Here is a 26375-nt window from a genome sequence, read left to right on the forward strand (position 1 = left end):
TACCTCTTGCTAGGACACATCTGTGAAGAAGGCATTCTAAAACATACACATATAAAATATGACTAAACGGCTGCAGGATCCCATGGGAAAAAAAAAAAAAAAAGAACTGAAATCCGCCTTTTGCATTTCTTGACATTTTGATCCAAATTCCAGGGCAGCCGATTGGCCTTTTCACACCCCACACTTGGCAAAATCTACTTGTACTACAGCTGTACTGCCATCCAGGAAATCAGTTAAGCGCAGCAGAGTCCCTCCAGTGCCACTGATTCTTCTCCAACAAGCATTAATAAAAACAGAATGGGGAAAACACACTGTGCCAGGGGTGGGACTCCACATCATCGGCAATCATAAGGATTTATATAAATCGTACAATATTTGGCTCATGTTATTTAGTCTAAGGATAAGGCTTGACATGCCACTGGGTCATGACTCCTTTTGTGCCTTCCCAAAGGGAAGCTGGCAGATTTCTTTTGTAGCAAAAGGTTTGGCCACTGAAATCTGGATGTGCTAGAAACAGTTTTGTAGAATCTCTTGGCATTTCATATCAAATCAACACAGGAAAGTGTAACGTTTTTCCCTTGCAGCTGAAACTAGAACTAGACCTCATACCTGCTAAGAGCCACATTTGGATGGTAAGGGTCAGCATATGCAAATCCCTTAGTGGGATCAGAATGTTAATTGCTACATGCTCAAATTATTTGCTTTCAGCTGCTTTAAATACATCATCCATCAAAGATAAATTACAGTATTTAAATTGCCTTCTGCCTGCTGTTTTTCAAAGAAAAAAACCCCAAACCAGTCTTCAAATAGTTAGTTACAAAATATGAAGGAACATGAAGAATTACTCCATATTTGCCTTTCTTGATTTTCCACCTACATCAGAAGTGGGGCAACTGCTTAAACAGTATACTTGACAAACTACAACAATATAGCACCTCATCCTGTAATTATTTAGTTAAGTATTTTTAGGGAATCTGTGTTCCGTGCCATTATAAGGCCATCAGGAAATAACATTATTAGCCTGCTTCCTGCAGTGGTTCCCTTTGTACTTTACAGCTCAATGTAAACATGAATCTGTAGTGAGGCATCCTATGCTTACGGCAATGAAACATACATTTGGCACACAGAAGTACCCAGACTCAGTAGTTTTCCTTCTCAGATGAATTAATACTGCAGGGTATTTTTCACGCTATTGTTTTATTCCATATGACTTATTGCACAAATTGCATTCAAATTTATTTTAGTGCTGAAGTCAAAATGAACTGTAAAATATCCAGATGTGATCCTCCTTTTAGTCTGTGGGGCTATGTTTGACAGTTCCTTTAAAAATATTTGAGATACTTATACTACCATAAATATAATTTTTAATATCATGCTCAATAAATAAAAAAAGAGATTGTGTTTGCATCCAAAGACAGATTACAGACTTCACAAAGATGAAGAGGGAAATTTTCAGATCTTGAGACTTGTGCTCATATTTGACCTGGACATTTAACTGAAATTATTGTGTTTTGTTGAAGCTTTCAGTAATGGAGCAGCTCCATTGCTCCTAACAGATCATTTGGATGTGCCACTCGCTGATAAGTTTGGCAGTTGGAAGCGAGATCTCAGAATCATAGAATTGCCTAGGTTGGAAGGGACCTTTCAGATCAAGACCCCTTCACTGTCACAGGAAGTCCTCCTAAACGCCCTGATCCTCCTGCTGTGTGGTTAGTGCTGAGGCAAGAAAACACAAAATCCACCATGGGATGGAGACATCCTCACCCCTGCTCCAGGAACACAGACACACATTGTCATTCATGGGAACAGTCCCGTCGTGCTCTATTCACACTCTTGAAGTTAAGCACGTACAGCTGCTTGCCTGGCTGAAAGGCACATTAACCGAAAAAAAAATAGTAAAAATCATGTATGTAGAAGTTGAGAGGGGAGACTCACAGCCCTCCAGGTGAGCATCCCACCTCCCAGGTCTCTGTGTCCTGCTCCCATAGGATGCTTGAGAGGCTGAGCCAAGGGGAGCCAATAGAAAAATATATGTGTACAACTGCTCTTGCTAGCATCCAGTCATTACAGCTGTATCACTAATTCATGACACATAAGGATGCTGACAATTTAAAAATTAAAATCTGCAACACTTTCCTATTGTCTCATTGTGTGCAATTTAAAAAGACAAAAAGAAGAAAGGAGGTACTGCTATTTTTCCTACACTGTCTTCCACGTTACGCTACAGTACAGCCATATTGTTCCCAAGCTAGAGTAGCAGTTGCTTTATTTTGTTTTAATTAACTCAGCTTATTTTACTAATATAAGTGACTATTAGATTGTTTTGTAAGGTCAAGAATGCATCACAAAAATGAATACTTCATGTACTTAAAAATGGAAAAATACCAGAATGCTATTTCCATAGTAATCCAACGAATAAATGACCAGACTTCTGTTATGCATGCGTTAGCTCAAACATTTGAAATATAATCTCCAACTTATGAACAGTCACTGCTGCTGAAAGTCAAACTACAGGTGCTTACGGTTAGGTGACAGCAGCCTAGCTTTACCACCTCTTGTATAGTACAATTAAATGTCATTCTTTGAAATTTCCCAGCTAAGGAACGTGAACAAGCCAACAGAAATCTTCAGTTGAGCTTTCTCCTACTGAACCCACTGTACGCTCAAACGTCATTACCCAAGAAAGGGTTGCTATGAAGCTAAAATAATAAGTAGGCTGTTGTTTTACTTAGAGACAGAACCTGGTAAGCAAGAATATTATCCAGTGTGCAGGCACCACCACACAGGCCATAGCTGAGGGCTACCAAACAGCGTGAGGAGACAGGAGATCTGGTTCATGCAGAGTCACCCCAAGCTCAGAGTTCATCACCTGGAAACTCCTTTCCTTCTCAAAAATGGCCCTGGCTGCTGGCAGAAAAGCAAAAAAAAAAAAGTCCTGTTTGGCCTCAACCTGTGTGTTCTTCACAAGAAGACTCCTTTACCCTTTCTAATGAAGGCTGAATATACATTATGCTGTTTATAATTCATTCAGGTAGGAGTGAGTAGGCAAAGCTGACGCTAGCAGATACACTGCACATGGCCAAGATAGCCAACACCCAAATGAATTCAAACTTTAAAAGCTTTCTGCAAGCCCCAGTGAGAAAAATCACAACACGCTGAAGATCTCTGTCAAGGTTTTATCTACGAAAGGAGTAGCTCGCAAGAGTGGGAATTCAGACACGAGCTGTAAGCTACTGAGGCTTACCAAACATTAGCTAGTGACAAGTACAGACCAACCTGATCCCCTGGTAGTATTGCCTCTTTTCTCAATCTTCACAGATTTTTATTTCTTTTTTGAAATGACACTATAAATAAATTAAATAGAATAATAAGGCTTTTCATATCAGGAACTATTGTTGATGTTACAAGAGATACAACACATTCAGATAGAACAGGTTGCATTGAAAGAACAACGCCAAAGCAGGCAGGGACATATGGTGACACTGAAACACTGGGGATTGTTCTGCACATAAACCCACAACTAGTGCAAGCTGATCTAGCCTCAACCCTCCTGGAAGGAATATCAAGAGACATGAATTCACACTTCTGCATTGTTTCTGTATCTAGCCAGTGAACCGCATGTCTTTGTACTCCTGCCTATGCTTGTCTGCCAAACACTTCTGTTTGTGTGGATGATGACATTTTTTTTGTTTGGAGTCAGGCTTCAGTTAGCTTAAGCGCCTGACTCTTAATTTCAATGTCTAAACCTACGCACAAAAACTACACATAAGCAGGGCAGGGGTAACGATGGTACTCTGATGGCTCAAATATTAAATGCTAGCACAGGGCCAGTTTTATGCATATACTCACTATCCTAACAAATAATGGTCTCTGTTAACCCTTCTTACAGTTTTTACCTGTAAACACATGGAATACTGCATCTTTTTGTTAGAGAAGGAGAGGGAAGCTCATTTAACTATACAATACAAGTCAGGGAGCATTTCTGCTTTCTGGTTCTCCGGTCCAAGTCTAGAGTCATTCCCAGAGTTAAGTCTGCGAGAGCTGGCAGGAGACTGTGGTACGGGACCACAGGACCCCAACAAGGGAAACACAACAATTCTTTCCACTAGGGAATTACCATTGGGTTTCTTCAGCTATCCCGTTAGTACAGAGGATGAGACTTTTCACTGCAAAAACCTGTAATTTTAAAATAAGTAACAAGATCCCAGTACTTCTTCATGATATATTGTAGAGTTTATTTTTACTACGTTAATTTTTACATCTATTTTCTTTGGAATTACGGTATTTAAAACCCCAAAGATCAGATATGCAGGCAAATGTCAACAAATATAAATTATTTTTAAAATAAAATTCTGGAAGCAGCAAACTTTTATAATATGCTATTTTAACAACAAAACTAAGGCAATTATTAGCCTTTTGAAGAGAAGGGATGTAAAAATTATTGTTGCTTTATAGAAAAGCTTAACGGGGTTTCATAGCGAGTACTGCTTTTATTGTATTTTCTTATAAGAAATGCTTGAAATAGCTTCCAGAAAACATTTCCAAGAATAGATGATTCTAACAAAGCACATAAAAAGGTCTCCTCTTCCTGTGTGTTTGAGCTTCAGCAATATGACCAAATGACAATAACAAGTTGACTTTTATAGAAAAGTAAGGCAGTATACACTTTACAGATGTTAGAAATTAGCGGATGAAAAGGAGGGAAAGCTTGTTAGAAAAATATGTGAAAGAGGAATGAACTTGAATAAATTGAGGCGATATGCTCCTATAAAATATTATATACATTGCTACTTAAAATTGCACGATACCAAATGTTCATTTTTAAGAAACCATACTGCATTATTTGTATTTATAGTTCCTATGGGTGAACTTGATAAATATCCATGAATAATTCAAGCATTAGCAATGTCTTGTTTCATCACATTAAAAACAAGTAACTCTAATTAGTGTTCAATGAAGCCTATAAAATCCATGGATTTTATGGGAAAATGACAAAATGATCAACAAACAGAAAAACAGAGGGAACAACAGAGTGGATCATTTGTCTAGCTTCTCTCTAGAAAGGTACAGACTGTGTTATGTCTGTGAGAGAGGGAACAGCAAAGGGTGCATTTGCAAGCATGCTTGTGTCACACAGAGAGACGGTGAATATCTTTATTCCAACTTTTAACTCTTTTCAACCATCTGAAGTAAAATGTCTATCAGTCTGCTTTCTCCACTGCTGATAAAATGCAAAAGCGACTGCAATAACTGCACAGGTCCTTTCTTAGAAGGGAAATCTGGGGAAAAAAATCATGCCTTCTGTACCAGGACTTGATTAAAGGTAGCATTTTTTAATCTAGCCAATGGCTTTAAATACAATACAGAAAACTGTTAATGGTTTAACAGCTATATCAGAAGAGCGACAAATGGCATCACTCTTTATTCAGCCTATACACACCTGTAGGTATGCCAAAGCAAAACATGATCATGATATCTCTAGTCACATATTCCAACAGCAGTATGCCAATAAATGTAGTTTCATAGAACTTCACCACTGTGTTTAACATACTGTAATGGGAATGGCTCGAAAACTTTTTAATATCGACTTGCCTATTAAGCCATTCAGTAATTTAAATAACCATCTTCAGCAGTGCCAAATTTCATTAATCCCCTCAAGACAGAACTACTGACCAAAACAATGAATACAATAGTTTTTAATTTAACTACGTATGAGAGAAAAGCACTATCCATTACAATGATGAATCAAAAAGCAAATACAGTCTCCATAATTGTAAATGCTGAATGTCACCCAAGTTAACTAAAATATAAGTGTGTAGGTTTTAAGTCCTCATCATAAAATGATGCTGTAATTCCTCATATAATGAAATAACATTGCTTTTTCCATGACTGCACATACTCTAAATCAGAAAAACATGAGTAAATAGTTTCTTTAGTTTAAATTCTGCCTGAGACTGCTTCACTTAAGTCTTTTCCAACATCCATGAGAAGACCAGTGCCTGAAGCTGCGAAGTTTCTGACACTCAAAGGTCCTGAGAAAGAGCCTTTTAGCTGCAGGTTTTACGTTTTCTCAGCAGATAATGTTCATTGTTCATATTCACCCTAATGCATCCTTTCTCTACCACAGTTTCTTTCACTGGGAGTTTTATCTTGAACTGCTATATACTCTGCTACCCTTCTATACTCATTAATGAGCTAAGGCGTCAATTTTTTGCAGGTAATTTTTCTTCCTTTTCATGGCGCTTTCCATATCAAAACATCTGATAGCTATGCAATCAACAGAACAGAATATTTACAGTAATTGAACAACCAAGCTGCTAGTAGGAAAAGTTTTTCAGAGGAATATTTAATAATAGCAAATCTCAAAATAGGTATTATTATTATAGCACAGTAGATGGTCACCTGGAGAAAGAAAAGGGGTTTTTGCGTGGAAAAGTCCAGGAACAGCAGTAACATTACAGTGGTCAGAAGAGGGAGGATGTACTGAACATGGGAAATTACTCCACCGACAAAGTGTAAGCTAACGTATGCATATACTGACAATTCATTACAGTTCCAAAATAGTTATAAAAAAAAACCCCATACTGTTAGATTTTCGATAATTCACTAATAGGAAATAGGATTACTTTGACAGGTAATTTATTCAGAATAATTTTACTTGCAATGAAGATCTATCAGAGATTCAATTTCACTACTCAAAATACAGTTAGGTAAATAAGAGACTCTTCAGTTTGATGCCTGAATGAGAAAGATCCAACTAATCAGAAATATTTTGTTAGGCCAAAAATTAAATATTACTTTAATTCAAGAATTATTTACTGCATTAACCTTATTTTTAGGTTAAAAGAAATGTATTACCACTTCAAAAAGTCAATCTTATTTGAAGAACTTGAAACAAATCATTAACTTCTTTTAATGAAATTACTGTTTTCAGCAGCTAAAGTTTCTTAGATTAACGGCACATGAATTTGCAAACAGAAAATAAACCCTAAAGAAAGATGCAGATTCAGAGGACTGTATTTTTTCCCTTCATTCCATTCCCACCAGTGCTCCCCAAATTACAGACTCAGAGAAGCACTGACTGGAAGGAGCCTCCTGAGGTCATCTTGCCCTGCCTCCTGCTTGGGCCTACCACAAACTCCGGATGAGTTCAGTCACACCTCTGCCTGGCCAAGTCTTGAAAATCTTTGAGGATGGAGATGTTACAATCCAAGCATTCCAGTTCCAGAGCTGCACTATGCTCCCTGAGAAAAGTTATTTTTCGTGTTCATTTTGTACCTGTCAAGCTGTAATTTATGGCCTCTGCCCCTTGCCGTATCATCTGGCACTATCAAGAAGATTAACTCTCAACCAGCTAATAAGCTGTCACAAACTCTTAAGGAACTATAGTTAAAAGCTACCTTTTTGTAGACACAAGCTCTAGCATTAGGGATAGAGAATTGACAATTCCCTGAGTTCCTGTAAAGTTTCATGAATTTCTGTAGAAAATATAGAGCGCAGTCTTTAGGAAAACAGATATTCATAATTTCAATTATGTATATTTTTCTGAGACATTAGAGCAAGAGAGGTGTTACAGACCTTCTTCCCTCTTGTAGTGACCACAGACATAGTCACCACAGAAATTACTAATGATTAGTACAAAAAAAATACCTGGTGTAAACAATATCTGTTGGAGGCTGCCATTTCTTGCTTATTTACAGGGGGAAAAAATAAGCTTACAAAAAACTGGGAGACTGAGGTGTTTCATATAGAAATTATTTTAAAACATTTTTATAATACTGAATTGTATTTTACAGATGCTTTGAAATACTTGACAGAACTTCCAAAAACATACAATTACAGCTACTCGAGGAAGTTCAAGAAGCCCACAGCAGAACACTTTTTTTTGAAATTGTCTAGTGCTTTAAAATTAATTTAGCAAGAGCCTATCTAATTTCAGTGGATCCCCTTAGTTTTCATCTTTTAATGTTCAAAAGAAGTGTAAAAGAATGTATCTCATTTTTACACAGTATAATGGCAGTGAAAGCAGAAACAACAAACAGAAGTAGCAATTCCTCAGCTCATGGCTTCTGTGCTCTCCCTTGATTACGGTTCAATCAAGTCTGTGAATGCAAAGCAGGATAGGAAAAACCGATTGTGTCTGAATTTGGTGAATCTCACCCTGATATTTATTTCAATGACAAAAGACTAAGTTTTTGAAGGACTATTTTATTTAAACAGGAAACAGTATCTGATTTTAAATAAAATTATGACCACAATGGTTTTTCTGTGCTCAAGGATAAGATAGCCAAAACAGCAACAATGTATTTGTTTTGTCTTCCATATTCATTTGTAGTATGCAAACCAAACTGGAAGATTTTTAGTGTACCACTGTACATACCAGTCTAATAAATACTATTTTCCCTCATCAAACACAAACTGATGAAAACAAAAATTCATTTCTCTAAATTCCTCAATGCTCCTAAGTATAGAAACACATCCCTCAATGTAATACCTCTCTTGGGGAGTTCTGTACTAGCACAATCTAAATGCAATAAAAATTCTTTATTTTTTTAGAAGAAATCCTTCTTTTCAATCATGGAATTAAGAAACAAAGACAAACAAAACCCACATGCTAAGCTATAAAATAAAAACTTTTTATTTCTGTTCTATATCTAAGCTCCATGCTTTTTTGAGTGGGTTCCAAATTTGCTTAAATGAATTCTCCAGTCCCCAATGTTTTAAAATAATAACTTTTTAAAAACTTTCACTGTGCTAATGTTTGTTTCCATAGAAACAGGACTGAAAGCAGGAGCTGCTGTTAAAAGAATTAGAATTCTCTCCCACAAATGAAAGACTTAAAAATAATAATATATTAATAAAACCATTGTCAGAATATATTTTCTCATTTTGCAAAACCAGAGCATGATCTCTGGATCCACTAGACTTAATAGGAATATAACTTGTGATTACAATAGAATAAGACAAAATCTCTAAGAACATATTACTGAGTTAAAAAACCTGATCATAAGACTATTCAGTTAAATGGATAATTTTCTAAAGAATTTTTAAATTAAATTTAGCAGGTGACTGTCAAATGAGGCTCTTTTTAGAAATATTACAATGAGGACTTATGAGCCAAAAATGTAAAACAATAGATACTAAGGATTATTATTATTTATATAATTTATTTCTATTGCTGTTGCCTATTTTTTTTTAGAGTGAATTACTTCATTAAAACCTGATTGGAAGTCTTCTACAGTTAGTCAGATATGTTTCTAAACTCCAGCCGGACAGCAATTGAAATGCTGGACATCACGCTGGGATAAACCTAAAGTTCTATAGAATTAAGAACCTATTTATATTATAGTAATTAAGAGTTTTGCATTTTTCCTCACAAGCGCCATTCTAAGTGCAACTCTCTGCATACCTTGTAAACATTTAAACACCTCCTGTAAGAAAATTACTAACTTAAGAAATCATAATTTACCTCCCCCAAACCCATAATTTCAGTCAAAATCTTGACGAGACAATCTATCCAGAACTGGGATGCAGTTAGTAAGGTTCCTGAATAATGTTGCCATTGTAAATTTTACTATGCAAATACCTTTGTTGTCATTCTGAAAGATGACATAGGTTTTTGCATCATTTCAAGCTGAAACAGATCAAACAACTGATACCAGTCTTAGTATAGACTTTGAGACCCACCACTGAAATTGGTGACCCTGTGTGAGATTAAGACATTCAGCATTTTCTCTGTCAGATGTTCAGTCTGGAGAATTAATTGTATCTGGCCTATGACTGGGGGGAAGAGTCATGCACCCTTCTGTGAGGGTAAAACTTCCTTATAAAGCTCAAAATAGACCAATTTGTATTCCTATGCTCACAATTGTTTTTTTTTCATACATAGAAGAGAATTATGACAAATAAACATTTGCATAAAATATCATGGTTGGACTTTACAAACATGCAGGTATTTTTAATAAGTATTTTAGGCATTATTTCAACTAAACTACTACTTAATCTCTTGACTCCGTATATTTTGATCAACTCTATAAGAAACTGACTGCCAGTACTTTTTCTAAGAGAATCTATTTTTACTAGTAGGTTAGCCTGCTCATTTCTAAATTCCTTTAAAATTCTGAAAAAAGACATTTTAAATCTTTTAATTTGCAACTTACTTCCACATTTTATTATTACCACTTTAGGTTTTTCTCTATATTAGAAAACCACTCCCATGAAAAAGGTTTTCTTCCTCCACAATGCACTGTGATTCAAGAAAACAGTTAACTTCTCAGCATTGTATCTACCTTCCTTGTTTTCTCCCTCTGGTTGACCAAAGAAGTCATCAGCTCCTTTGAAATATCTTGACAGTGAGCAAGTACTTCTTTGAGACTGTTTTATCACTTGAACTATCTATGCTAGGAATTTAACTCTTGTAATTTCCATTCTAGATATTTTCTGCTGTAATTCATGCTTCAAAAAAAAATCACGACAGCTGAATGTAAAACTCTGAAGTATTTATGTTTCCCCAAGTAATTAAACTTTGCTTGTGAGATTATAACATTAAAGTGTGATTTATCAAGAAACTAAGGATTTAACTTCCTTTAATTTTGATGTTAGGTTGATCTATTTTTAACAGTGAATTCTTCATTGTATGAAACCCCTGCCTAAAGGTTAGTTTAACTGCGTTAGATTTTGGCACTTTTCTGATCATTAGACGGTATGAAATTCTTTGGATATAATACGGCTATTTCAAGTGTCTGATCCAATTTGTTCTGTCTGTAAAGTTGATTGTCAGGTACCACATAACTGTATTGATTTTTGTTGAGATTCTACTGTGTTTCGGGAACATGTATTATAGCACCACTCTTTCTGTATTTCTTCTCATTGATTTCTTCTTCTAGGTAGCGCTAATCAAAACTGGTAAGCATTTTTCATTCCCCAAATTACATGTAAATGATAATACATTTTCTTAAAAAGTACTGCCTACTGTCAACCTCAATCGGCAATTACTTACAGTTTGAGGACATTTCAGGTTAAACAAGGAATATGTTTGGAATGAAGTTTTGATAAAAAGTACCATAGACATAAAAAAGTTAAAGCTTTGTCATCTGCTGCAAGGCCTAGTGGCTTAATCCAATGATTTAATAGAGGATATAAACTTAAAACTCCAACTCTAATACATATTTTTGCAGGAGAAAAGTGCAGTTTAAAGGAAATCTTGCAATGACCATGTGTATTTTCAGAATTGTGGGGTTTAGTCTTCTTCATGTAAAATGCAAATAAAATATTCTGGCAGTTTAAATTGCACAGTATTCCGGTTTCACTGGTGTATTTGTGCTTCTGCTCCATGTAATGGACAAGTGACAGGAGAAAATTTGACGGCTCGTCTCTCCCTAGGGCAATTATATGGCAATTCTGCCCAAAAATCTGGAGCTCCATTCTGTTTTGATACATTTTATTTAGTCAAACTCTATTTTCTAAATTTGTATTTTGCTTTTAGGTCAGCAGGCCAATGAACAAAGCTGGGTCATATAGCTATCATAATGGACTTCTGACGACGTATGTATTCACTTCAGACTCCCCATTCAGTTCGTCCCCTGTCTTTGCATCCTATTATGTTGCTAATTACAGATGATCTCATGTTTATGGTCAGTTTGGATTGTATGTTCCTTCATTTCCACTTCTGTTGGTGTCTTCATTGAAAAACAGAAATGAACTCACAACCTATCCCATTTCAAAAGGCAAGTTTTTATCTTGTGGAAAGGAGTCTTAGCTCCCATATTGGAATTTTTTAGTTATCCTCGTACTCAGCATTGCATAGTTTACAGCCAGAGTGTTATAATGCCCCATCAGTAGAAACCTGTTATTTGAAAATGTTATATAAGCAGCACCTTAGTTTCAACCACTCATTACTTCACCACATTTCATCAGCAGCTCCTCTGGACCCTGGGCTACAAGAGGAAATGTCATAACACAGGATTGGCACAGATGCCACTCAATGCCTATGACATCTTAGTATGCCCAGAGGTGCATGACTTCTCAGTGACTCGTAACACCACCACTGAGCCTACCCTGCTCACTCTGGAAGTAAAGCAGCCACAAGTCCCCAGTACCCTAAAACATCTCACATGAACTCAGATTAAATTAATCTTGCCTCTTCTACTGTGGTGAAGTTACAGTAAGATCACTGGTACCACCAAATGGAAGAAAACATAGCCTACTTTTGAGTTTCTATGTGACAGGACACAGCATTTGTCCAGTCGCATTCCTGCTCTGGATTCCCAGACATCCTCATTTCCCATTTTTGTACATGAACAGGAATAAGGTTCAATGCTTTGCAATGACCAGAAAAGTTATCACCAATGACTAAAAGACAAGCTTAGTAAATTCAAGCTCTATTTTAGCTTCCTGTTAGAAGACCTTTACCACAACATATTAATAGGTCCATATAGTCTTTCCTCCCAGTGCATATAAAAGCAGAAAATCACTGGCTGAAATATTTTCCCCCCCCGATGTTACAGATTCCCTTATTTATGTGGGTTTTTTTGCTTCTATTTGCTTCACAGTTAAGCCACTGACACATTTTATATACACAGTTTTAAACTTACTTCTCCCATCTCACCATTTCAGCGATGTTAGTTTTACTGTTACTTCATCAGCTAATCCTAGAGATTCTGACCACTTCTTCCAATTTATTCATCCACATATTTAACCCAACCATTATCCACTCCCCTGTTTGCTCCAAAGTTCTGCATCTTCGTTTAGGTACACAAACTTTACTTTGTCCTTCACAGACCTTCCCGTATGTTCAAATCCCAGACACCTCATTACATGACACTTCATCATTCATCTCAAACAGGGACTCCATACAAGGAAGGAAGCTATTAACACTGGTACCACACACATTTCTGATTATTTGTAACTAATCATGTTAAAGCACGTTGTCATCTCTGTGTGCTTCCAAAGTCTTCGCTGATTTTGATAACCATGTAGACCAGTGTCAGGATAAACCTAAATGAAAGTAAGCTAGACAGCATTTTGAATTTTCATTTTAGCAGACTGCTAAGTGCCATACAAATGGGATAAAAATAACAACTTCATCATTGTTTTCCTGAAGGATTCAATGAGAATATTAATTTGTTCCACCATACCTTAAATAATGATAATAGGAGCACAATTATATTTCATGAACAGTGTTTCATCTTGATATTTTTTTCTCCCCTTAGATATACCCAGTATAATAGGAACATCTTAGATAAATGCACAAAAGAAAGGACAGTCATACACAGATCATATTTTTTGTTACTTTTGCAAGACCCACGCTCATAGACAAATGCTGTATGTTTTCCTATGAATACACAAGAGCAGCATTGGTGAATTTATGCAAGCAACACGTTTCAAGACTGCCAACAATGAAGCATCGTTTAAACTGCACTGTATTTTATGAATAAGCCTGTAATGTTATATTATGATGAATCTATTTGACATTCAGCGGTGTGATGCAGTGCATAGTAATTATAATAATGCAGTGCATGGCTGTAGCTTATTATATGCATATGGAAGACACCAATGTCTTTAGGATGGACATTGAACTCAAGGCAGGAGGAGAGAGACAGAAATAGACTCAAGAAACATAAGAAAGTCCTCATCTCAAAGTCTGATGGTATTCTGAGAATCTGTGTATCCAATATACACACTCACACGCGCACGCTGTTAAAGCAGCAGAGAGATCACCTTGAATTAGAATGTAAGAATTCTTTTTTTAATATAGCCCATTATGTTTGTGAGTTCTTGGTTTCTGGGTGGACAATGGGGAATTTCTTTAAAATCTAAAAGAAAAATTATCTATTGTCAATACTTCCAATGGATATAAGGAAAAAAAAGAATGAGATCCCTCTACAAAAGTTCCCTTTCCTCCCCAGCTCAGGGGATGGACTTGTTCTTCAAATTAATTAGAAGAAAAGTCTTATAAGAAATACAGCTGCTCTCAGTAACATCTGCCTTACACCATATTGTTTGATTTTCCATTTCTTAATTTGAGATCCAGATTCTTTTTTATTTGCACAATGGAGAGATTAATTTCAAAAATAGGACAGAGAGATTCCTTAGTTTTAACAATGCTACTCATTAATATGTTGAACACATGATCTGAGGATATTATTATTATTTCCCTCCAGACTTTGAGTCGTTATGGTATTTTCTTCCCTTCTTGCAACTCTATATTGCACAGCGCAGCCCCAATTTACGATGTGTTGAACAAAACACAACGAAGAAATAAAGAAGGGGTCAATAGAAGCTGTTAGCTACAAACATGTTACAGGCAATATACAACACCAGCGGTTGAATATTGACCTCAGGGCATTAACTCTATATTGGCATGCCATGCTACAGCACATGAACACATAGTCATCTTTACAACACAGAGCGGAATTTAAGAGACTCACATAATTGCCTGCGAGAAGGTACAGGAGCACTTCCAAATGCTGTGCCCTGTAAATAAAACACATTTTTTTTTTGGAGGAAAGGATGTCAGATTAACAGCAGTAGCAAATGAAAAAAATGACAAGACGTGAAGAAAATGAAGGCAGTGAAACGAAATACAGACTGTTTAGATAGAGGAGCTTGTTATTACTGAAGAACTGCAGTTCCTATTTTCAGATAAACATAAATTATAGTGTGGAATGTTCTATGAGTAATCCACCCATCAGAGGACACAACGAACCAAAAAGAGAGAAAAAAAGAGACAGAGAAAGAAAGAAGACAAAAAAAAAAAAGTATCAGCACAGCATAAGACAGGCATGCTCACACTTGTCAGAAATTAAATTTGATGGAAAGGACAATGTACGGAGTATATATTAAAATGAATTCCTTTACAAAAATATGAAGGCTCAATTACACCAATGTTTTAGCTGATATTGTCACTGTTTGAAGGTAAAGTACATTTCAAACAGGTAGAAAGGAGAGAGAGTACAGTACAGTTTGGTTCCTGACACTTCCTTCCCATCTTCTCTCCAAAATTCTTTAACAAGTCCTCACTGGGCCAGTTTGATGACAACTAATAGGAAGCAGCTTTATTAAATTCCCGATCAATATATGCAGTGTACTCTTTCAGCAGGTAGAGTGCTTCATCTTTTGCGTATTATATGTCAGCAATTACCACACATCTCTGAAATACCAACTGTGCATGTAAAGAAAATATGAATCAAATGCCAAGCAAGTCATATCACTTGGGATCTGCAGATAAGGCTCTTCCTGATGCTAACCGTTATCTCCACTCCCATTTCCCCCCAAAAAAAATCCCAACCCAAATCCAGAAAAACAAACTAACAGAAAGAGATTAAGAGAATGACTAGGTGGAGAGAAATCTAGTGTATAAAATTTGAAGAGCAGCGTTAAAACAAACTGTTGTCTCATTCTGAATCTAGATCATGAATCAGAGCTTTGCTTCGTGTTTGTGACCAAGACTACATCCTCTTTCCCAGTGTAAAAGACCACACTGATCATTTGGACTGGGTAGGCGAGGACGACCAATTACAGAAACATTTAGATTGCATTTATTGCCTTAAAAAAAAAAAATCAAACACATGAAACTTATGAGACTTGAGTAGAGTTTGACTTCCTTTGAAGTCATTTTGACTTCCACCATCTTTTGGAACTCAAGGCTGGGAACTGATTTACCAGGCATTATATAGTACTAAGCATTTATTCTTTGAGCTTTTTTTCCTGTCCTTTCTGTGAGGTATAACTTAATCCTAAAGGTGTCTAGGCCTCCACGATAGGTTCAGTAGTAAATACTGTATTAAGTATTACAAATGCCCTGTGATTCCTAGAAATGTAGAGCCTTATACACGGGCAAGAGAATGCTATTAGTGATATACAGGCATTGTAGATGACCAGTTACCTTGTAGTTACGAAGTTAATGATTTATAGGAATTAGCACACTCATCTAAAGCTACTAAGTGGCTAACCCTTCCCTACATTTTGCTGCATAACTTTAACTAAGAGATCACGTAGAGAATAGTATCTCTCAAAAAATTGCTCTTAGTATACAGCAAAGTTTTAATTTGGATTAATCTTTAAATACTGTCACATGCATTAGGCTCACCATAGGACACTGATGTATGTTAAGCATTACCATACATTTAGAACGTATGTAACTCATTTTCATTTAAAATGCTTTGGAACTGAGGTGCAGATTCAATATCTTGGGTCCACTGTGCAAACCTTTTTTTTTTTTTTTTTTCGTTGATCACTCTGCCTTTATCAGCTCAATGTCACTTAATTTTTTAAGGCTAAAATCCCAGCAAGGCCATGCTGTCACTGATGACCAGGAAAAAAGTTTTCATGATGAGTGCATTTCTTACCTTTTCCTTTTCCACTTCAATTCGTTCTAAAGTTCTTTTTGACTTAACACACATAAGTAAATCTCTCTCTGCTAAAATCATATTCTTGATACTACTACATACAGTATGAGTGCAGTAAGCTACACTTCCTCATCAGCCAATTAACGTGCCAATGTAATGAAACTGAAAAAATAGTTGCTGTTTGTGATTGGAGATCTTTCTGGAGGGAAGGTCTAAAAATGGACCTAAAAGCCCCTGTATTTCACCTTTGAATATACAGGTGAGGAGAAAACAGTACCTGAAATGTCAGAGGTCAGCAGCCAAGATAGAATCCGTCGAGATCCAGAAGCCTCTAAAAGTGAAGCTGTCAGGATGCCTCATTTATAACACTTGGCCTATTCGATGGACCGACGAGGGAAATACAGTTTTTAGGACTGCTTTGCACATGAACACAGTATGATGAGAAACTGCACCTGCTTGAGACTTGATTCCTGCCTACTTCTTACATCGAGTGACACAAAAAACCACGTATTGAGATTTCAGTCCGAAGTGCTTGCTGGGCTGCTTATCCCGGGAGGACCAGAGCTCAACCTCTAGGATTGAGCTGCTAAACCAACCAGTCAGCATCTCCTATCTGTAGATGCAAGGCACATTGACACACTTTTTGGAATTAAAAAGCAACGACAAAGTCTTAAGAGCTCTGTGCAACCATATTCATTCGGTTAATATTACCATAGCATCAGATGCTGAACTAAGCACTAATCAGCTATTTAACTCATGCTTAGAATAGGTTCCCTAGGAGGTACATTCCCTTTGAAAGTAGGACAAAGACTAATTTTTCTTTACATTCCTGTGCCATCCAAATCAGTGCTTTTTCCTCATGAGGAAAAAAATAAGAGAGGCTTTTATTTTATCTTTTCTTCCTCCGTATAACATATCCTCAGTATCCCTTCATGTTACTGCAGGAATGTTTGATTACCCAAGACATTCCTAAAGTGAACGTGGATTTCATGCACCAGACAAGCAGATAGACTGTTGTTCTGTTTACTTTCCTTCAGTTCATCATTTATAATTTCTTTTCACTTTGCTTTCAGAAATGAAATCAGAACATACAAAGCTCAGTTCTTTTTTGAAAACACTATCTATTTTTAATCTTGTCAAGGTGAGAGTATGACACAGTTTCTGCCAGAAGTCACAGTTAAGTATTCATTGGAAGCTCCAATGAATTCAGGAAGGGAATCTGGCATTTAGTTCCCACAGCTATTTTATTTCTCACGCCCTCACGTCGAACAAAATCAGTTTCTGTCAATTTTTTAAAGTAATGTCCACAAATGCCAGACAGCCTAAATATTTGTCACTGTAGCTATTCTAGGACAACAGGAGCAAGGAGGTCTGAATGAAAAGTGTTCATAATGCAACCTGTTCAATGAAGCAAAACATCCAAGTATGTATTAGTTTGCTGTTCGAACGAAGCCTTTCAGTAAAAATACTTTAGCAATTGCATATGTTTCCTACGTCTCTCTGAACTCTAAAGTTATGAGGTCACCTGTTATTAACTGACTCCTCTGGGTTCATCTTGAGCAACCTGGAAGTCTGAGCACTGCAACATATGAAATGATCAAATCAATTCAGCTGAACTAAATACCCCCTCTGCAGCAAAACTACACAAATATGGCAGTTCTTTTTGTGTCACTTTCTGTGAGGAATCTCCAGAAAGATGTGTATTGACAACAGACCAATCAATGCTAGAAGAAAATAAAAGAGAGCTCACTACCCATCAAATGAATGTTTTTCCAATAAATGGTCTCTGTTCTCTTAGGGCACAAAACCTACCTACTACATGGTTAAAAAGGCATTAATTAAAAAAAAAAAAGCAAACAAACAAAAAAACAAAACCACAAACCCAAACAAAAAAACCCACACCAAAATCCTAGCAAAAAACCAACCAAAACCACCAGGCCAAAACTCCAAAACCAACCTCACCCCACACAACCTCAGATTATGATTTTTAGAAGCTACTTATGGTAGGCATCATTTTCCCTAGACAAAGCACATAATTCTTTGACATGAACTTCAAAAATGAACATGTTTCTTTTCCTCATTGTAGAAATGAGACTGATACCTCAGAATATTTCAGAGCACTGCTAAGAATAAAACGCAGAGTTTTAAATTACAGGCTACACTGAAGTCTTAGTTATTACCACAAAAAAAATGTTCAAGTGATCTCACAAGAGTTCCGAAATATAATTCCTTGTCAATACATGATGGCATAATACCACTGATACATAAGAGACAGAAAAACTTGCTGGATCACTACCACATTCTCCTATAAGGGCAGGAGGGCATGTTTCTTTCACAAACAGAGCAAATATTAAAACAGGAATCCGTGCTCTGATACGATAGCTTTCACTTGTATCTCACAAGACTTCAGTGGTTGAGTGTATCAGTGAAATGCTGCACTGAGTACTGCTGCTACTCCGAGTTCAGTAACGGCTGCCTTGGATATACTACTTTTCCAATGCAATGTCACTCAAATGGTTCTAAAAAAAAATAAATTCGATTCAATATAATGACAATGTCTCCAGATATCACAGTACCACTGTGTTCTAAAACATGCAGACTTTTACCAAACTTCATGTCCTTTCTCCAAAGTTTCAGTTTCGGTTCAAAAAACTTCTTCATTAACACATCCTTGATCACTGGATTTTACTGTGCGCACTCCACCACTCTGAGCACAAACATCTCAAAAACCCATACACAACTGAAGCCCTACATCTGGCTCTCCAGTACCTCCCCATTACCACGATACGATCCATAGCCCATTTCACCTAAGTATTGCCTCTTCCAACAGCATTTAGAAAGCCGCTTGTAACAGCTGATTTTACCATGCGACTCCCTACTCAACTCTACACCTTGGTACTAATGTCCCACCACTTATTTTTCCATAAATGCCCAGGATGCCTGTTCTAGGTTTCTTCATTTCAGGCCATGGAAATTTACTCATTTTCGTTTCAAGATTTTTACCATTTTGATAAAAAACTCTGCTCGTTGTCACATCACCTATTTTAGCGTGAGCTGATTCATTGGGACTATGTTAGTTAGGATAGCTCTGCCCTGTTTTCTACCTGAAATTCATTTAGCCTTCACTCCATTTCTCATTTAAAAAACATCCCATTTAAAATTTTAAGTGCTGAGACCATTTCTACTTATGTAGAAAACATCCATCCTTCAGGCTCATTTTGACAAGTTGAAGAAATGATCATTTGAATACAGAGAGATGGAGAGTTTGATACTTTGGAAGAATTATCATTTGCATAAATATAAATGAAAAATTGCAGTCAAAATAGTCATATTAAAATGAAGACCAAGGCTTTAAAGCAAAACTCAAGCAGAACAGGAATTCTTTTTCCTTTTAGAAAGATGAGATTAGAAAATGCTAAAAAAACCAAGCAAACAAAAAGCCCCGCTACTTTTCACAAGCAATTGTTTACAACTTAATCTCTTTTATAGCATTATCCAACTTTAATAACAGCCAACATTCAGTCTTTACAACCCCACTGATGAAAAACTGCTTATCATTTGTGTCTTTTTCCTTTATTAGATTTCAGATTGCAATGTGTTTTACCTTAAACAAAGAAACAAGAAAAAATATTTTGTTCCTATGGTGGCCTGAAATACCACAAGACTTTCACATAACTCCAAAATATTTAAAGCTATGTGCAATTGAAGATGATAGCACAGCAATCACACATATTTATTTTCTTTTTTTCTTTTTTTGAAAGCTATGGCTGGCATGAACAAAATTACTAAAAGAAAATAGCCTCGAGAGCAAATGTGGCTCCATAAACTATAGATACATTAATATAAATATGTTCCTTCTCCAAGTATCTTCCAAACTGGTTATAGCTCAATAAGGAAGACATATTTCCATCTTAAAAGTTATCAGTAAATATTTTACTAGCAGTCTCTTGGCACATTTTCAACTCCGAATGAACATTTACATGCATTTTTCAGCAATCTGCTTCCACATATAAGTGAAAGGTCCTAAAATACACTTTCACACCACAGTTTGGATTGCAATCTCATAAGGCCAAACTATACATACTACGTTAGATCCAGATACAATCAGACAAGGCAGTAACAGTATTTCTGGGTACCTACAGTCCCTTATGCGATAGCAATAAGATAATTGTTTCAAACGGATAATCCAACTAACGTTTCTGTACAGCTTGGTTGTGTTTGTTAATTGGATGCTTCCTTGCAGCTACCTAACTAGCAACGACAATCTGCTCAAATTGCTTAGGTAGAAAATTCTTATAAAATCGTGAATTTCTGCCTGCGTCAACATCAGCTGAAATACTGTTCTTCTATTTAAAAAAAAATAAATATTTGTAAACATAATACAAAAATGAAATAGGAAAACATTTGCAGACATCTCATTCACACTAGTGATGTTATGTTATGTAATTTCCTAAACACTTGACCTGTCTGATTCTTTATCCTCTCAGGGGACTTAAGAGAACTTGAATTTAGCTATTCCTGTCTTCAAGCTTGTACAAGCTGTTTTAAAGCCACCCTGCTTTGTGCATTTAAGTCTTTCATGAACTTGGTCTTACCGGCCTCTTAGGCACTATTGCCTATGACATCTTTCCTTTAGAGCATATTAACCGTACTCACTTCAGTAGAAGTGTTTCTATTTTAGGGCTGTGCGCTGGAAATTCAGAATGTTGGGCAGCCTCTGTACTTAAGTCAGCTTCCACCCCTTCTCTTGTTCTCATCAGCCCCCTGTTCCTGCCGAAAGCTGCCCTTCTGCTGCCAGTCTGATCCATGCATTTAGGTTCCTGTACTTGCACTACTTTTTCTACGAATGGCCACTTTTTATCTGCTTGTACCTGGTTCATAACTATGACATCCAAGTTCTGCAAAGTGATGGTCAGCTATTGTTTGGCACACATAGAAGACCCCATTAAAAACAAAAAAGGAATTCAGTGCTTTATATAGCAAGTCAATTCGGCATATATTTTAAGGGCAATTAGAAGACTTCTATGCAATAAATTGTCACGTACCTTAAACAGTGTGTCCTAGATGAATAAAAGAACCACCATGTAAGTTTGTTTAATGTCAGAAAAATACTTTTTGCCGATATTACATTTACTACAGGACTGCAGATGGCTTAAAGAGCAATGGGTACCTCACCGCCTCTCAGAGTGCGTTATCTTTCCAAGCGGGGTGGATCCCATTTCTGATGCGAACCATTTGGCTGGAAGCAAGCTCTGTGTGTGAATCTGATACAGTTCAGGAATACACATAGTGATTCTGAGACATGGCTACACAAGGGTCTTTTGAAGACTGGTCTTATTTGTTCCTAAGTTACTCTCTGCTTCAACCATAGGAAAATTTCTTCATTAGATTCAAAGGGAGACAAAAAAGCAAATTATTCTGTTTGTGAAGTTAATTCTTTTCGCTTCTCGTTTTTAGCTGCTGTTGTTTCTGTCTATGCAAGTCTCTGTCTTCATATATACACATATGCAAAGTGTGTTCGGAACATACAAGTAACACTTCAAAAAATACATATGGTGTAGATGTATGCACATCCTATTGACTGAGTACCACAGAACCAGCACCTTTCTGTTTGGAAGACACCTCAGCTGGTCACCTAGTTCCCCCGCCTGCTCAAAGCAAGATGTCAACAATGACTTCTGACTTAATCACCCCTAAATTAAAAATATAACATAGAGAAAGGCAGAGCCCATTGGATTATTATATCTAGATCAGAATATAATACTGCAGTAAATGTCTGTATAAAGTTAAACCGAATGCCTAGGGATTCACATTACAATTCTAATTTGTAGTCATAACCAAATGCTGGAGCACACATTTACTGCTACCTTTTCAGCTCATAATTCCACTAGATCTCACTTATTTCTAAAAAACCCTTCCTGTGCTTTCATAAAAAACAGTATTAATGGTAAAAAGAAACACATGCCAATGAACAATGAATGTGTGAAATTTAGACTTCTCTTCCTATTGCAAACTGCAAATCTATTCATGTGCTTAGAAAGTGCAGACCTGCAACATTTGCTTTGCCACATTAAAGACATACTTCCACAGTTCTGTATACTATTTCCTGTAATGGTCTCTGTTTGAAATACCCCAGCAAGACAAGCTCATTTTCTTATTTTTAATGGATGAATATGAAGTTTGTACAAACCACCATGAATGAGATTACCACCGCAGGTTTTGATGTGATGACGTGTCTGACCAAAAGTCACTGGAAATCTTTCACATCCCAAAGTACTTTCTTCTTGTGTAAGCTTAAATACAGTATGGAGCTCTCTCTCTATATATTAGTGTCTACACAAAGTCAGGCACTCTCAGTCCTCAAGTTGTATGAGAAGATTTTTAAAAGTTCTCATTTAATTGAATTCATTTTATCTACTCATGCTATTTGTGGCAGATAACATGAATAACATGATAACACAAATAACACTAGTAGAATCTTTAGGTGACTTTTTGGTTAATCAGGCTTGATAGCTCAGTCAGGAAGATTAGGATTATAGTTGAAAAATACATACCTATAAAAAAAGAAATCACATGATTATACACAAGAAAAAGATGACTGACTGTCAAGGAAAAAAAGGAATGGTTATTAGAAGATGTAGTTTTCATCAAGAAAAATCTCAGTCAGTATGAAAGCAATTGACATCGGATCAATGCTTGATGGCGCTCATGAAACCGTGTTAGTGCTCCTGGACGTAACTGGTAAATGCTCCCATTACAACAAAGCACTGCTGCAGTCAGGTGGGGATTGGGGAAGCAGGGAGGGAGGAAACATTATTGTCCTCGCTCAGTAGAAAAATAAAAAATTGATCGGACACAAGCCTCTTACACCCTAGAGCTGAAGCAAACTGTTACTTGATAAAGATTTTGCTGCTGAGATCTATGTTAATTTGTATCACCTTCAAAGAGAAGACTTCTTTTTATGTTTGTTTTTTTTTTTCTTTAGACTGTTGATTCAGCTTTGCTTCAAAACCAAATTAAAATATAAATAAAACACACACCATACAAGAAAGAATTCTGGATACAGCTCATTTTGATTTTTATTTTACAGGCAGTGTGACAAGCTCTCAGAATTTAATTTCAGACCGTCTGATAGCAAATCTCTTCATTTCTCAGCTCCTGAAGACGGTTATCCTTTCTGTCTATTCTCTTCCCTTCAAAAGAAAATCTTTCTTTTTCTGTTTTCAAAATAGGTACATATGAGCATCGTGGAAGTTGAACCTTACAAATAATAGTGAAAAAAAAAAAAACAAAACAAAAAACAACAGGCAAACTAAAAGCACAAAACATTTTTATGATTCCCACATCTAGTCTGATTGATGAGTTCAGGGTTTGATCCATTTCGTTCAGTATCTGAGCTTCTGAATTGATACAATAAAATATGAATCTTTGTTGAACTGATGGTCGGTCATGGAAGTTTACTATTAGAGATTTACTATTCGGAAGTTTACTGTTAGCTTTGCTAACTGTTTCTTGTAGTTTTCATGTAGTTTTTATATATATATATTTTTTTATATATATATATATGAAATAATTTGAACTATGCCCACCTGAGCAATATAGTATTTCACCTTTTTTGGCAGGTAATACAGGCTACCTATGATCTTTTTACAGAAACATTCTAGCATAGTGTTTCAAGAGTATCTTAGCTGTGTAAGGAGTTTATTGAAAAAAAACAACACAACCTTATACACGGCTGCAGGGAATTACTCTGTTACTAATCTGTGTGGTGCTATTACTACCTGAATATTTCTGTTGCTACTTGATTTTATCCTTTCTTCAATGGTGAGGGTTTCAGCGGAGAGCTGGCACACCTTCCAGAAACACTCTCTATTTTATTTAGTCCTGTCACTTCCTCAAAATTCATGTAGAAATAATCAGTCAAACGTTTTTTATTCCAACTCTTATACCAAAGTACTTTCAAAATAAGTGAACACCTTGTAATTACACAAAACATTCCAAATGCATCTTTGCTTTTGTTCTTTATCAGATGCCCTGACACCTTGTTAACGCATATTTCCCTAAGAATACAATGCTTCGTGCCTCACACAAAGGACATGTGGCATAACAAAACCTAATTTGGCTCCAAACATGTCTTTCTTCCCACACTCTGCAACTGAACTAATATTTTTATGCAGTCCCAATACGGAAAAGTCTTTTTAACGCTTGATGCACTAAAATTCATTACTATAATTAGAATTACTAGCAGTGCATATGCCATAATAAATCCCAACTTTTTACTGAATGGACAGTAGGCTATGAGGGAAAAAAATACTAAGTAGCTTCATCGATGAGGCATAAAACAAGAGAAAACTGGAGGCACGGGGGTGGGGACAAAAATGAGGAAACAGACAAAATGGAAGAAAGCTGAGTAGAAAGTTAATGGACTAAACATCTACTTCTTTCATTAGAATCAATAACAATGCCCAAGTCAAGAAGATCTCAGCTACAGCCTATGGGTGACACTAGTAGGTGTGTGGGAATTACTTCTATTAAACAGAGCTCCAAACATGACTAAAAATAAGGCAGGTGACATGTCGACTTTGAACTCCAAACTGCTGAAGACATTTTGGGTTTAAGTTTGGGGATCTTTGAAATTCTCATTTGATTAGAGCTGATTCGCCACAAAATCTAGCACAGCCTCGTGCAGCTGGAGATACAGTCAAGCTGTGTCTACTCTTCTAATTGAAACTTTGTAACTTCCCAAATCAGGGATATAGCTCTACTACAAAACAGATGAGATTAGATATGAAAAAAGAGTAACTATTGGAAAGGAGGTTATCAAACACACTAGAATTCAACATGTATGACAAGGCAAGATACTCCAAGGAGTCTTTTGGTGAGGGAAGTGTTAGTTGGACACATACATATGTGCGGGACTCGATACCATACCAAAGTTTTAAGTAGTACCACAAAAATTATAGTAACATCTGTTTGTTTTCCATATCACTGACAAGAGTCACCTTGACTTTTCCTTATTGTTCTGGAGGGGGTTTTTTGTTTCTTTTTTACATAGCCTAGAGGCTAAAGAAAGGAAACCAGCTACTAAGAACTAATGATGACAGATGAAACTGTCCTAGAGTGATAGTTGTAAAGATAATGACAAACACAGGTTTTCAAAATGTTTCCCCCCTCCCTTTAAAGAATGTCTACTATAGTAAGGAGGTGGTATTATCAAGAGTATGAGGTACACATGGAGCAGCTTGTCTGGGGGCTGAGGGCACGTTTTTTCTGTCTCCCAATTTAACAAACATTTAAATTGACATTTAAAGGGAAATAAAAGAAAAAAACCCTCTCCTTTAACTTTGAATACACTCTATGCATTAGAACTCAAAAGTTTCTCATAACAGTACCAACGGGGTTATTTGTCTTCCCACCAAAGAACTTGTACCTCTGAGTACTTGTCAGAATATGCATCTCATTAAAACAAGAGTTTAACTATTAAAAACAAAGAAATGAAAAATTATAACTGCGAAAGCTATCTTAAAAGCTGCCACGGCTTTTAAGGACTAATAATAACTAAAGTCACTTTTCAAAATCAAACGCTCATTTACAGATCATCCACTGCCCAAATGATACACCTCCAAATAGAGATCCCAATGTAGAGAATTGCCTTTTTTTGAAGTTAAAGTCATATGATTCAAATGGCTTATTTCACTACGCACTAAGAATCACACTCAAGAATGAAAAATTATTAGCAATTTTATGGCACACAGCACTTCAGTATTTTGACACAGGACCACATAATTAACTTGCAGTGAAAAGAGGCACAGCGCTAAATGTACTTTGAGTAACTTAAATCTTTGTGAACACACACGAGTGAAACTTCTCAATGTGGCTCATGTACCCAAGCCTACAAAACCAGAATATTCTTTTTCTCCAGCATAATATATAGCGCGCTCGCACGCTGCCACTGTGCCTTCCTCAGTCAGATATAAAGTGGGGAAATATTTCACACTATCCTTGCTCTGAGAAGCTCTTCAACTC

General features: G+C 36.4%; 1 protein-coding gene across 4 annotated transcripts in view; it reads right to left on the reverse strand.

Annotated features, from left to right (window-relative positions):
- CCSER1 (coiled-coil serine rich protein 1) overlaps window positions 1–26375 on the reverse strand; it is a 695226-nt gene that overhangs the window by 127043 nt on the left and 541808 nt on the right. The window contains exon 10 of one of the 4 annotated variants that reach the window (XM_063336576.1): window positions 14430–14475. The exons of the other annotated variants lie outside the window; for them this stretch is intronic. Within the exon in view, the coding sequence (XP_063192646.1) occupies window positions 14430–14475 (46 nt within the window). The remainder of the gene's footprint in view (window positions 1–14429; window positions 14476–26375) is intronic. 4 annotated transcript variants of the gene reach the window in all.

The sequence above is a fragment of the Chroicocephalus ridibundus genome, chromosome 5 (assembly GCF_963924245.1).
Source record: "Chroicocephalus ridibundus chromosome 5, bChrRid1.1, whole genome shotgun sequence".
NCBI classification, from domain to species: Eukaryota; Metazoa; Chordata; class Aves; order Charadriiformes; family Laridae; genus Chroicocephalus; species Chroicocephalus ridibundus.